At 42.9% G+C, this 15,000-nt stretch overlaps 1 protein-coding gene across 10 annotated transcripts in view; it reads right to left on the bottom strand.

Moving 5' to 3' along the window:
* The window catches only part of LOC143301061 (5'-AMP-activated protein kinase subunit gamma-like), a 575,294-nt gene that overhangs the window by 94,795 nt on the left and 465,499 nt on the right, over positions 1-15,000 (bottom strand). For all 10 annotated transcript variants that reach the window (XM_076615127.1, XM_076615139.1, XM_076615099.1 and 7 more), the window contains 2 exons: positions 13,142-13,765; positions 8,294-8,351 (listed from right to left, as the gene is read on the bottom strand). In XM_076615127.1, the coding sequence (XP_076471242.1) occupies positions 8,294-8,351; positions 13,142-13,765 (682 nt within the window). The remainder of the gene's footprint in view (positions 1-8,293; positions 8,352-13,141; positions 13,766-15,000) is intronic.

The raw sequence follows: 15,000 nt of genomic DNA, 5'->3' as shown, positions 1-15,000 counted from the left end.
GAATCTAAAATTACTGAACTCTGATGATTTATAACAAACTTGCTTATTTCAATGACAAACTGAATCATTTTTGATATTTTTGAGACACATTGCATTTTTTCCCAATCTGTGGCAAATTACATGGCTGTTTATCCGCTGTATGTTTCTTTGAAAAAGGTTGTAGTTCTTCTCCCCATATTACAGCAGCTTAGGTTTTCTCCTCACAGTACAGCTTAGTTTTTCTCCTCAAAATTATGACAGCTTATTTTTACTTCCTTCACTGAATAGTGATAATGGATGTACACTAATCACACTGCTATGCCTTCCTTCTGAAAAATAGCCTTGAAACTTCATTATGAATAGAAGCATTTGTCTCTCTCTCTGTGTGTGTGTGTGTGTGTGTGTGTGTGTGTGTGTGTGTGTGTACATGTGTGTGTGTGTGCATGTACATGTGTGCAAGCATGCTTATATGTGTGTGAAAATTTTCCCTGATGAGCTCCAAAGCATTCAAGAAGCATTCCAAACACTGCCACCTTCTCCCACAATAATTCCCAAACAAAAGACACCCGAGATGCAAACAAACAAGCCAACAAGCGGTCAGTGGTCAGTTCCATCAAATGATCTCCAGTCCACGATGAACCCGCAGTTTTCGACTCCTATGGCCTGACTGATTTATCCAAATATAGTGAAGCCTCCTTGAGAAGCTGAAACTCAACTACCCAAAACCTTACCCTGCCCTTGGCTCTATCTTCTTAATTCATTAAAGTGTAAGTTCCAGAATCTTCATAAGGCTTTGCAGACAAGTGAACTTGAGCTGTGTGTACAAGAATCATGGATGTAAAAAAAACAACAACAAAAAACGGCCTCAAAGTCTGTGGCCTTTCATGCCCTGCTCTCATGGTGACCTCAGTTTCGATACCCCTCCAATTCCGTGCTTGGGGTGAGTCCTGTCAATGTTGTCAGTGTCGGCAGATTCATGGGGGGGCTGTTGTTTGAGGGATGTGGTGGTGGTCTCCACTCTGGGAAGGACGCTCACTCAGTCTGGCTCCGCGACTAAGCCATTATTGTCGTTAGTAGGGGGCTTAGTAGGTGGTGTCCTAAGTACGTTAAATCAGAACAGGCACCACTGAACACCACCAAAGTGACTCAGCAGCAGTGCAGGGTCTCCTCTGGTGTGTGGCCTCCTGGCGACCTAACATCGATGGCTCCCTGTGGACTGCCGACACTGGAACTGCAACGGACGAACCCGGGTGTGGCCGTGTATGGGGGAATCTAAGTGAGTGGTGTGGGAGTAACACCACTGAGACAGTGCAGATGATGGGGCAGCAAAAAAAAAAAAAAAAAAAAAAAGAAAAAAAAAGAATCATGGATGTGTAAGTACCGCAGTCAGACACAGTGAGACAGTCACAGACGGAGACTGGTGTTATCTGACAGATAAAGCCTGTGCACTTTCCTTAGAAAAGGAAGTATACATATTAAATGACTACCGGTATAATGTATGTGTGTAACAAATGTGCGGTATGTGTCTTTTTAAATGTACACATCTATAATGCCAAACTTACAATACCATGAATGTATGCAACAACTGCACATGTTTGTGCTTAACATACTTGTAAAACTTGTAAATATAATATCATGATACTATCAAAATAATTTTGTGCCACATGTGTTTCTTTACGAACTAACAATGCTAAACTTACAAAACTATGAACATGAGCAACAGGTGTACATTTTTGTGGTCGACATATTTATAAAACTTGTATTCTAATTTACACTACAATGGTAATAAATTTTGAATGTGTACAAGTGGCGTGCATGTTAGTGTTATATAATTATTGTGTCTGTTAAACCTTCTCCCCAAAAACACCTAACGAATCAAACTATGAATGTGTGCAATAGGTGTGCAAGTTTGAGGCACACATGTTAAAACATTTCTGCCTACATTTCCGCCTACAGACTGTAAATGGCAAACCGCCGTTAAAGACTAGAACCTTCTGTTTTGATTGACAACAGAAAAAGAGAAGACTCTGTCAAACAAGAGTGTCATGGGAAAACTATTCTTTGAACTTCTTGTGAATGCAGTGTTTGAACATTATTTGTTTCAAATTATGGTAAAGCAAAATTTTTTGCGACACAACCTGTTGCGTTAAGTGCTTCAGGCAAACTTACCTGATCCAGGGGAAGCAATTCAGCTGATTTTCCTTGGTCAGAAATGTGCTAAAATTTCCACAACTAATGATGCAAAAAACTTACCATACAAAAGTATCTGAAAACATACCATACAAAACCAGCTGAGAACTTACAATACAAAATTACGAATGTGCGCAACAGGTGTGCAAGCTTGCAGTACGCACTTCCCTGCTTTTCTAAGCTCACAGCACGAAGATAAATTAATGACTGGTAATGGGCGTATGTATGTATTCAGGACAATAATTTTGTCCATAATTCTGTGTCAAACAGCTGCTGCCATGTGATGTTTGTGTACTGGATTCTCTGCATCAGCAAGGGGGGGAATTTGTTCTGTTCATGAAAGATTTCTTCTATTTCAGTGGGGTATGTGTGTGCATGTGTGGGGGTGGGGTGGGGGCTCCTTTCAACCAAAATTTTTTTTTCTTAAATCCATCAGTTTACCAACCACAATTCAAAACAAATAAATTAAAAATAAAGAAAGAAAGAAAGAAAAAAACAACAAAAAACAACAACAACAAAAAACTCTACTGTATGGAATTGGAATGTGGTACCCTCCATTTCCAGTGAGTGACATTTTAACCATGATGTACTGTCAGTTTCATTTTCAAGGAGGAAAACATACAAACTGGTTCAATTATGCACTGTACCACATCAGGCCCTGAAATATGACCAAATACTAGGCAGAAAAGAACAACAACAACAACAACAACACACACACACACACACACACACATATATATGATTATTATCATTATTATTACTATCATTATCTACATAACATTAAACTAAATTAACATATCCATCTATCTATCTATCTATCTATATTATACAGAACCACAAAGCACCATCTGATCATAGTAACCAGGCAGAAGCATAATACACAAAACAGAACTGCTTGTATTACGATTATGAATAAGCAATCAGTCACTCAGTCAGTGGCTCCTCTATGGTCATCATTCAGTGTTATTTCCTGGAAACTGCAAGTCTCCTCATGACTGCCAATTAGGGTGGTCAGACCATGGCTAATTTGGGGCAGCAGAGCAAGCCAGCAGTGGAGGATGATAATAATCATGCACCTGGATGTTCTGAGAACAGCACTAGCTAAACCGCCTGCTGGCAGATTTTTCTTCATCCTTCTGATGATGCTTCTTTCTCCCCCTGATTGTACAGCTATTATGGCAGCTTATAATCTAGCCTACCACACTGTGCCCATTGTACAAATGAATAATAAGGACAAAAACAAAAAAAACACACACAAAAAAAAAACCCATGAGCATAATAATATCAATGTTATGGAGTTCTTTTCTCCTCCAGCATGTTTTAATAAAGAAAAAAACAAAATATGTGACAGCTAACTTCAATGTTCTTCCTCTGATGAGAACACAGATGTTTTTCCTCCACATGCACAGATGGTGTGGGCACTGTAATCAGTTGTGAACAGTGTCAATTGTGCTTCATGACTCATAATCACGTTATATGAAATATTTTACTCCCCCACAGGGGGTGCTTAAATAAACAGGTCTTGTGAACCATGAACACACAAACACTTTCAGGAAGGAGACTGTAATGCATGTATATTTATGAAAGCTTATAAAAGAGAAGATTACCCACTTCCTCTTCTTTTTTTTTTCTTTTTTTTTGTGCTATTGTTTCAAGTATTCCTTCTGTCTTCCTTAAACAAAACAGTGAAACACACTTGCAAAGACTTCTATCGCTATCTGTTTCTTTGATCAGTGGTTCAGCCTTCTGAAACTCTATGCCAAACTCTTCTGCCTTGAGGCAGCATGCATTTAAAACCACACTCTACAGTGTGTCACTGCTGAAGATTAAAAATCGAAGCATTCGGCGGGTTATTGAATCAAGAACATAATCAGCATGCACCCCCCCCCCCATCCCCCCCTTCAAATAAACAAAGTATGACTGTCTATGTGGCTGGATAAAAATGGTCATACATGTTAAACTTAAACCAAAAGCCCACTTGCACATACAAGTAAACTTGGGAGTTGCAATCCACGTACACAGTAAAATACAGTACGTCGCAAATCAATAGGACACACCTGTTTTCTTCAACCTTGCTGTATCATTATGTGTAGACAACCAACTGCATTGACAAACAGATCCCTTACTTCTCTGCAGCGTACTGTATCGACAAAGAGAACACTTGACTCAGCTCGAAATACAATGGTGACTTCTATCGCTATCTGTTTCTTTCATCAGTGGTTCAGCCTTCTGAAACTCTATGCCAAACTCTTCTGCCTTGAGGCAGCATGCATTTAAAACCACACTCTACAGTGTGTCACTGCTGAAGATTAAAAATCGAAGCATTCGGCGGGTTATGGAATCAAGAACATAACCAGGATGCACCCCCCCCCCCCCCATCCCCCCCTTCAAATAAACAAAGTATGACTGTCTACGTGGCTGGATAAAAATGGTCATACATGTTAAACTTAAACCAAAAGCCCACTTGCACATACAAGTAAACTTGGGAGTTGCAATCCACGTACACAGTAAAATACAGTACGTCGCAAATCAATAGGACACACCTGTTTTCTTCAACCTTGCTGTATCATTATGTGTAGACAACCAACTGCATTGACAAACAGATCCCTTACTTCTCTGCAGCGTACTGTATCGACAAAGAGAACACTTGACTCAGCTCGAAATACAATGGTGACTTCTATCGCTATCTGTTTCTTTGATCAGTGGTTCAGCCTTCTGAAACTCTATGCCAAACTCTTCTGCCTTGAGGCAGCATGCATTTAAAACCACACTCTACAGTGTGTCACTGCTGAAGATTAAAAATCGAAGCATTCGGCGGGTTATTGAATCAAGAACATAACCAGCATGCACCCCCCCCCACCCCCATCCCCCCCTTCAAATAAACAAAGTATGACTGTCTACGTGGCTGGATAAAAATGGTCATACATGTTAAACTAAAACCAAAAGCCCACTTGCACATACAAGTAAACTTGGGAGTTGCAATCCACGTACACAGTAAAATACAGTACGTCGCAAATCAATAGGACACACCTGTTTTCTTCAACCTTGCTGTATCATTATGTGTAGACAACCAACTGCATTGACAAACAGATCCCTTACTTCTCTGCAGCGTACTGTATCGACAAAGAGAACACTTGACTCAGCTCGAAATACAATGGTGACTTCTATCGCTATCTGTTTCTTTGATCAGTGGTTCAGCCTTCTGAAACTCTATGCCAAACTCTTCTGCCTTGAGGCAGCATGCATTTAAAACCACACTCTACAGTGTGTCACTGCTGAAGATTAAAAATCGAAGCATTCGGCGGGTTATTGTATCAAGAACATAACCAGCATGCACCCCCCCCCCCCCCCCCTCATCCCCCCCTTCAAATAAACAAAGTATGACTGTCTACGTGGCTGGATAAAAATGGTCATACATGTTAAACTTAAACCAAAAGCCCACTTGCACATACAAGTAAACTTGGGAGTTGCAATCCACGTACACAGTAAAATACAGTACGTCGCAAATCAATAGGACACACCTGTTTTCTTCAACCTTGCTGTATCATTATGTGTAGACAACCAACTGCATCGACAAACAGATCCCTTACTTCTCTGCAGCGTACTGTATCGACAAAGAGAACACTTGACTCAGCTCGAAATACAATGCCAGGCAAAAACACTGAACCCACATGCACAAACTGCATTTCTCATTACCAAAATCTCTCACCAACATATAAGCACACAGACATTACAGATCTTCTATACAAGCAGATGTACTAATACATTCACATATACACATGCATACAAATACACTGTATACATACCAGAACACAAAAACACTCACACATATACACACAAACACACCCACACATGTGAACACACACTCATGTATCCATGTACACATGCAAACATTCACCCTTGCATGCACATATAGACATATGGTTATAAATACACACACAGACGCACACACACATTTACATGCACACAAACATGCACACCTCACACATGTATACATGTGCACAAGCACACATTCACACACCCATGTACATTTACACACACACACACATTCTCTGCTTGAACAGAAAACAGTATCACTAATCAGACGCCTTTCAATATACTTTAATAAAACATACATTACAAACCCATATATATATATATACATGTATGCATACACACAATATGAGTAACTTGCTTTTCAACATTAGTCACAAGCTTTGAAAAGCACTAGTCACCAGCAAGCACACAAAGGACAAGTACACACATAAATGTATCATTATGACTTGTATGGATACATCATTCTGTTTAAAACTGTGTAAAATAATTTGCAGTGTGTCTGTGAGTGTGTCTACATGTACTCATGTGTTATGCGCGAACATTTGTGCGTGTATGATACTGTGTCACAGTGTGTGTGTGTGTGTGTGTGTGTGTGTGTGTGTGTGTGTGCATGTGCCTGAGCATGCGCACATGCACATGTCCAAACTCAGTACATACACATACACACAAGCTGTCAGTCAACAAAGAATGGTGACAAAAGCGTAAAGACAGAAGAGCTGTAACCAGCACAAGCCTATGCAGTCTCACTCAGTACAAGTTGCACAGGTCAAAATATATGTGACACTTTGTCAGGCAACTAACAACAAATCAGGAAAAGGGGAGAAGGTAGGGGGACGTTAGGGTTGCGGGTAGGAGGGGGCTGGGGGGGGGCAGGGGGCTGTCAGCATGATACTCCATGCACACCTCCCCCTCCCTTCCAAGTGTTTTTCCGACCAAAACATCAGTTAACACCACCATGATACGAATGATGCAACAATCGCTCCACTTTGTTGTGGGGCGGTCGGGGTCGTATGCTCCACTCTGGTTCAAACGCGTTGTTTTCCTTGGAAAAGAAATCATTATCTTCCGCGTGGACGACCCTGGCCAGGGTTTTTATCTCCGCGGCTCAGACTGAGTCAATTGATTCGTCCTTCCGCCAATGATTACCGATGCTGTTGAACACACACGTGCTGCCAAAACAAAACTGTATTCATACATAGTAAAGTAGTGCTTTAGATTTGGACAAAACATTTGAAACGAAAATGTAAAATAATAACAAAACGTGTTCCCCTGTGGTACTAATCTGAATCTGACAATGATTACGAGACGTGTGTAATCCGAAACACCACCAAAGACTAGCAGATGGGGAAAGTACTATCAATCGATTGATCGGCGAGTTATTTCCCTCCCCCGCCGCACGCGAACTACATTCCGGGCCATCTCGACTGATCTCCCTTCCAAAACCATTCAACAACGCTTGTGAGAGTCGCAAACCACGCTTGGGGGGGGAGGGAAAGCAAAGAAAGAAATAACAGAAACAGCAACAATAGAAGGTGAGAATTACCTGCATAAATCTGTTTCTTCAGCGTCGGGGGTCTGCTCATGCTTAGAATTGGCGACACAGGGCATCGACCGACCAAAAGCAAACGGTGCACTTAGCCGGATGGGGGAAAAGAACAACTGGTGACCCTGGCGGATGCTTTCGACGGGAGGGGGAAGGTCGGGCATTGATTGCCTTCCCACAATCCATGCAGCACACATTCACACACACACACACACACACACACTAGCAGGCCGGAAACTCAGCTGTGGTTGCAGCTTGGAGGGTGAGGGAGGGATGGGCAGGCTGATCACAATACTGACTTCATTGGTTTTTTGTTTTGTTTTTCTTAGTGGTAGGTTGATGGCCTGCGTATTGCTGGTACGTTTGTGTGTGTGTGTGTGTTTGTGCAGGCAGCTGACGCAATACTGACTATACAGGATCGACAGATCGTGATTTGCTAGATCTAGTGAAAATCGACCCCATAAAAGCAAACCGTTGTGCTAGCAACGACATTGATCAGCCGATCCAACACACGCGCGCGCACGCATGCATGCTCACACATGCGCACACAGTATAAAAAAACAAAAAGAAAAAGAAACCAACAACACAAACACACACAACAAATTACGTCAGCAAAACGAATAAACAATCCAAACAACAAACAATAACCACACACACACACACACACACACCCCAGCCAAAATAAATACAAATTCAAGCAACTAAATAACAATTCCAACCTAAAAAGCAACCTACACCAACGAATTAACATAAATTTGTACTTACAAGCTTGTTGTCCACTTTTGTCGTATATTCTGGGGCTACCAGGGGGGCTTAAGCTCTTCTGCAAACCACAAAGGAAAATATATTGCAAGTACTCGTAAAAAGACCATTATATTCATATATGTCTCTTTACATAATTATCCTAAAAAATATAAAAGTAGAAGCACTTTACGAATATAGAAACTAAGAACAACAGAAAATATTAACTTATTTTGCCTATCCATAACAGAACCTCAGTGAAATAACATCGAAATGTCACTGACCTCACATTAGCCTTCAAGAATCAGTTGAACAAAAATACATGCACCATCTTTTGTTGTTTATAATCACATAAAAGAATTAAAAAGCAATGTACGCATAGTTGAGGATCAACAGGCCCTGTAATGTTTCAAAGTTCGTTGAACACATGTAATTGATGGTTCGATTAACCGATATTTAATTTACTGGTCTGATATCAACTCACACTTGGTATGACTGATATCATACTGCCCCGTTCCGATCGTTTCCATTTTCAAGAAGTAAACATGAATTATTAACCATCATCATCAGAAGAAACTAAAGCCATTATCAGCAGTAATCTGGTGCTGTTTGGACACACTACAAACAACATCGACAACAAAATAATAATAGCAACAATCATCATATGACCATACGCCGGTATTAATAACAGCAACACCAACGTCAGTCATATTCATAACGTTATGCTTGTCATTAAACACACGAAAAGACAACAAACAATATTCACCCTGCGTTCATTTCTGTCCAAAAAAAACACTCAGTAAATAATACATCAAATCCACAGGCGAAATTAATACATGATCACGCATACAAGCTTTAATCATGCGCGCGACTCACTCTTGCACACAATTTGTTCATTTCGTGGCTTCAGATATACTGTTTTAATTAGAATGCCAGCGCTGTGAGGTTATGCGTGTCGTTTTACTTTGTTCTCTTTTGTTCCCCTTCTTTCTTGTACCCTCCCTCCTACACACATCTCCAAGCGAAACAACCCATTCCTGTGAATTATCTGGGCGAGACGGATGAGGCGAACTGCACACGTTTCTGCAACCACTGTGACGTCACTGTGAACTGGAAGACTGCCGGCATGTTGCATTGCGGCAGATCTATAAATAGCACTTCCCCCCGCAACAATTCTGTGCATTGTCTGCAAACTCCCCGCTTAGTTATTATACTGACTCGTAGAGTTACTGAGATAAATTGTGACGACACATGTTTTCGAAGTGATTAAGAAAGTAAATTGATATTTTATGGTGTGATGTCGATCATATTTAACTCTTACGCCACCAGGTTTCTGCTGAAAAATACTCCCCAGTGCAAATATTTGAGATATAATGCTCTCAGTAACAGGTTTCGGTTCACGTCAAAACAACACAATGGACATGTTCGCTTCAAACTGGGTCAAGGAGCAAAATTTTGACATTGTTCGATTGGCAGGAAACTGGCTGCAGCTGTCAAGCTTTATTACAATGTGATGAATGGCTTTTTAACCTGACCCCTTGATGCACTGACTAAAAATAGGTGGATAGCGCATGACTTCTTTGAGCACCCTTGCTAACTGAAGCCAGCGGAAGTGTTCAATCAGCCATTTTCCTACTCGTGTCAGTATAGCGCGAAGCGGTAACTTCATGTATGTAGCCGAACGCTCAGCTGGCTTCACAGCGAGCTTTCACTTGCTCGCAGCATTGACATTCCTGTGTGTGCCTTCACAGCAAGCTTGCGTTACGTGCCACTGCAATGTTTTCCTTAATAACTTTGGTAAATAAACCATTGGCAGATGTCAATCAAGACACAACATTTAGCATGTCGTTGCGGCAAGCATAACACGATTTCATCGAAGATACGTGGTTATAGTTCAGAAACTAGCGGACTTCTTCTCAACGGACTGATGGCCGGATATGAGAAACAATATGGCGTCCAGTTGGCTTCAGCTTTCCTGACCAATGAGCTATCCATCTGTTTTTTTAGAACTGTGCCCTTGATGTTGTGTAAATCGCTAATGGCGGTGCACTGTCTAGTCGACTAAGGTTGCCAATGGCGGTGAAACAGTTAAACGAAAAAATACGAGAGGAAGGAAAGAGAGGTGAAAAGAGACCACCATCACCACACCACTACCACCACCACCAACAACAGTGATTGGATCGGCCTGACCACCTCCCCACCTGACCAGCCAGATAGAAAGTTATGGAACCAACATGTCCAGAGTCCCGCATAGCTGCATGCAGTTTGTTGTTGTTTTAATTGTTGTTTTTTTGTTTTTTGGGGGGCCCTTACGAGTAACCAACACATCGCGTTCTCTCCCACCCCTTATCTGTGTGGCCTACGCACATGCAATTCCCTGTCGTGCAATTCAGCATTGATAATGGAAAAGGTTAACGTCTGACTCTGGTAGTGGTTGTTTTTGCTTTGTGTTTTTTTTGTGTGTGTGTTTGTGTTTTTTTTTTCGCACGGTAGATTTCCCCCACCCTCCGAGTACCGGATGAGCTCTATGTGCTACCTACACTCTGTGTGTGTGTGTGTGTGTGTGTGTGTGTGTGTGTGTGTGTGTGTAAAATCAATGCCCCTCCCTCTCCCACCACTCTCTCTCCTCTCTCTCTCTCTCTGAGAGGTTACAACAAGACCTGAGGAAACTGCAGGGGTGATGCGCGAGGAGGGAGGGAGGTATCACAGTTCTGAGAAGAAAAAAAGAAAGAAAAAAAAGGAAAGAAAAGAAAAGGAGTTTCACACTTTTGCATGCCTACATGGATGGGCCATAAAGTTAATGAAATAAAGGCCTACGCCTTGCGATTATGACATGAACCTTTTTTTTCTTTTTTCTTTTTTTTCCGGACCTATAACGTCATCGCCATCGACTTCACACGGAATGGGTCGTGTTCTGGACAGGGCTTAAATTTAGGGCACTGGCCATGTGTTTGACGCGAACACAATGTGAGGCTCTTTACTTAAAAAACAACAAACAAACAAACAAACAAACAACCACATTAGACCAAGTTTTCCATATATGACTGACTGTCACACACGCACACACACACATTCATACATACAGACACACACACCGGCGCACCATTCCCTAACTTTGATAGCCACATGCAGAGACAAAAAAAAAAAAATAAATAAATAAAATAAAATAAAATAATAATAATAGCACAAAAAGAAGAAGACTAAAACACGCACAAAACAGTCGATAGTGAAAGAAACCAATTACTGCTCAAACAACAGTTTATGTTCCTTAATGCTTGATAAAAAAAATTAAAAAAGTAATAATAAAATAAAACCCGACAGTCTCAATCTATTAACCGACTGCTGCTGAGCCAAGCAGTGGCACAATTAACTGAGGCTCCAGCATTGTGTTCTGTACACAATACATTTCACACACACACACACACACACACACACACAAACACACCGTGCCGGCACGCACAAACATCTCGCCTCTGATCTCAGTGACACGTTTACTGCCAGACTTGTGCCATCTGCTGCCTGCAGCCAATGCAGCCCACAGCGCACTGAACACAATTCCTGCGCAGTTAGCAAAAGAAAAAAAGGACAATGAAAAAAAAAAGTGTGTGTGTGTGTGTGTTAGGGATTGGGGAGAGAAGGGGGGGGGGGGGGGGGTTGGCCTATGCACAGTGTATCTGTCAGCTCCTTGTGGCGTATTTATACACACACACATATATATATATATATATATATATATACATGTATACAAGCAATAAATAGCTGCTGAGAAAAAAAGACAAGCCTGCATTATTATTGTTTGCAGACTTGAAGGTGTAGAGCAGAACACGACCCAACCAGTGGCACAGCCAATGGCTTTATAACGCTGACATAAACCATCCACCATCCTGCGAGCGGCGCGAAGCGACCCTCCGGCAGGTTGGATTACACAAACCCGCGTCCTATCCCGGAGTCTGTTTGCTGTATGCAGTCGTCTCCTGCATGGTCGGACCTCAGCCGCAGGGGAAAAAAAACAAACCAAAAAAAAAAGAAAAAAAAAGAGGAAAAGCTTTGGTCCTGATTCCATACAGAAAACGACACCACTGTACCGACAAGCATGCCGCTGGTAGAAGAAGAAGAGAAAAAAAAACAAAAAAAAAACTGCATGCAACAACTCGAAGAGTTCAGTTTTAACGTCCTATTACTGATATAAGAATATAAGACATTATGTTAATTAATGAAGGTCCTACCAGCACTAACTAATTGGGTCATTTCTTTCTCTTCCTGTATGGAGTCAATGGTGGTGGTGTTCTTTTTGGTGCACGTTTTGGAAACGCCCATCAACTTCACCTCCCTCCACCCTTCACCCCCCCCCCCCCCCTCCCCCTCCCTACCTCGAGTGCACCCGATGACGTTGGCAACCTGTTGATTTTGGACTATACATACTCTCTTACAGGATCGACGTGTAAACAGAGGGACTTTTTTTTTTTCCTCTCTCTCTCTTCCCCCGAAAACAACGCGCAGAAAAACACGAGTCTGTGGGCAACGCCAGCGGAGAGCGCCGCTGTGCCTCACATCTGTACAAACCAAACGCCAGTTCAGCACCTACAAAGGAAGGCTCACAGACACAGACCTCATCTTCTTCATCTTCGCTTCCTGCCAGTCCGTCAATGCCATCGGTAATACGCAGGTTGGCGATTGTCTTGCCACCGATGCTGACTGTTCCTTCATGGCGTTAAAGTGCGTCAGTCATGACCCTCTCCAGAAAGAGCACACACACACGCTACCTACACACAAATCAACGTCTCGCACACATTATTCCCACACCTCACACTACACAATACCGCCGCCACCACCACCACCACCACCACCGCCACAAAGGACGACCCCACCTACCTGTGAAATCAGCGGCCTCCTCATGGGCGGCACCCCTTTCGTCCGGGAATCCGAGTTGGATCGCGCGCGGAACTTGCTCATGAAGTTTTTGTCGTACCCGGGCACACCACCCGACTTGTGCCGGACACGGTCCCCCCCTCCTCCCCCCGCCCCGTTCCCCCCGGGCACCCCGAGCAGCTGGTCCTCCAGGATCTGCCCCATGGGGCTGATGGGGTCCGAGGTCGGGGACTTGAACCCGGGCACGTACTGCGCGACGGGGGGCCCGGGGGCCTGCTGGGACAGCGAGGACTCGTCCATGGAGCGGTCCATGCCCATGGAGGCCATGGCCTCGCGGTTCTTCTTGCCGGGCTTCTTCAGCCCGGACACGTCCGACTTGGAGCGGGGCCGGAAGGTGTCGAAGAAGCTCTTCATCTTGGAGGTGGCGGTGGTCGGGGAGGCCCCGTTCTTGCTGCCGGACTCGTCGCCCGACTTGTTGCGCTGCCGGCCCTTCCCGCCGAACAGCTTGAAGTTGGAGGAGGCCCCCGAGCTGGACCTGGGGCGTCCGTCCGCGGAGTCGAGGTCCATGGCGCCGATACCGTCCTGCAGGTCCGACTCCAGGAGGGGCATAGCAAAGGCACTTAAATCCTGCATGGAAACAGACAGTGACCACCATGAGAAAAAAAAAGTAGAAGAATCATTTAATGGAGACATGTGTTAGGAATGCTGCATAGCAAAGGTACTAAAGTCGTGCACACAGACAGCAACCACCATTAAAAAAAAAATAAAGAAAAGAATTAGAAGAATCATTTAAGGGAGGCATGTCTTAGGAATGTGGCACAGCAAAGGGACTTGAATCCTATACAGAAAGAGACAGCAACCACCACAAATAAATCAGAATTATTTAAGGGAGGCATGTGTCAGAAACAGACAGCAACGACCACAAATAAATCAGAATTATTTCAGGGAGGTATGTGTCAGGGATGTTAAAGCCTATACGACAAAAATAAATAAATAAATAAATAAAATAAAAATTAAAATAAGACAGGCACACTGACAGGAATGTTGTCATCAAATCCTGGAAGAAACGGAGAAAAAGAATGAATGAGTGGTGTGTGCGTGTGTGTGTGTGTGTGTGTGTGAGTAAAAATCATTGTGTCGACCTGCAAGCACGAGTGCACGCATGAAAATGAGTGGAGGTTTAAAAATGATTAAATTAATAAATGAACAAAAGTGGGGCTGGTGGGGGGGCGGAGGGGGCATGGGTCGTGATCGATCATACATAATATACACACAATTTGCAGTAAATTCTGACATTAAAATTGATCCGGGAGGGAGAGGGGGTTGGGGGGGGGGAGGAGGAAGCTTCATTTTAAAATCCGCATCAGAGACATTTTTTTTTTTTTTTTTTTGGTTATGTTTTTTTTTATGTTTTGTCTTTGCCTCAACAGCAAACATAAAATCTCTCTCGTCATTGTGAAAGGGGTGGTGGGGTGGGGTGGCATGCTCACTTCGTGGTGGTCGAAACTCTGCTCACTTTTGTGGCTTGGGCACTAATTTTTGTGTGTACCCACACAATCTGCGTGAATTTTGAAGTGGCTGTTTGGAATAATAATTAGAAGTGGCAGGTCTAAGTTACAGAGAGAGAGAGAGAGAGAGAGAGAGTCACACACAGAGAGACACACGCAGTCACACAAACACACACATTCACGAACAGACAGACACACATAATTAGCACGCCCGTGCGCATGTAAACACACACGCACGCATATACAAGCGCGCACACATACACAGGCACCACATACACACACACACACACACACACACACACACAAATAGTGTATCCCCCAACCCCCACCAATACACTCATTCATGCACATACA

The sequence above is a fragment of the Babylonia areolata genome, chromosome 2 (assembly GCF_041734735.1).
Source record: "Babylonia areolata isolate BAREFJ2019XMU chromosome 2, ASM4173473v1, whole genome shotgun sequence".
NCBI lineage: Eukaryota > Metazoa > Mollusca > Gastropoda > Neogastropoda > Buccinidae > Babylonia > Babylonia areolata.
This window is presented reverse-complemented; position numbering and strand designations above follow the sequence as displayed.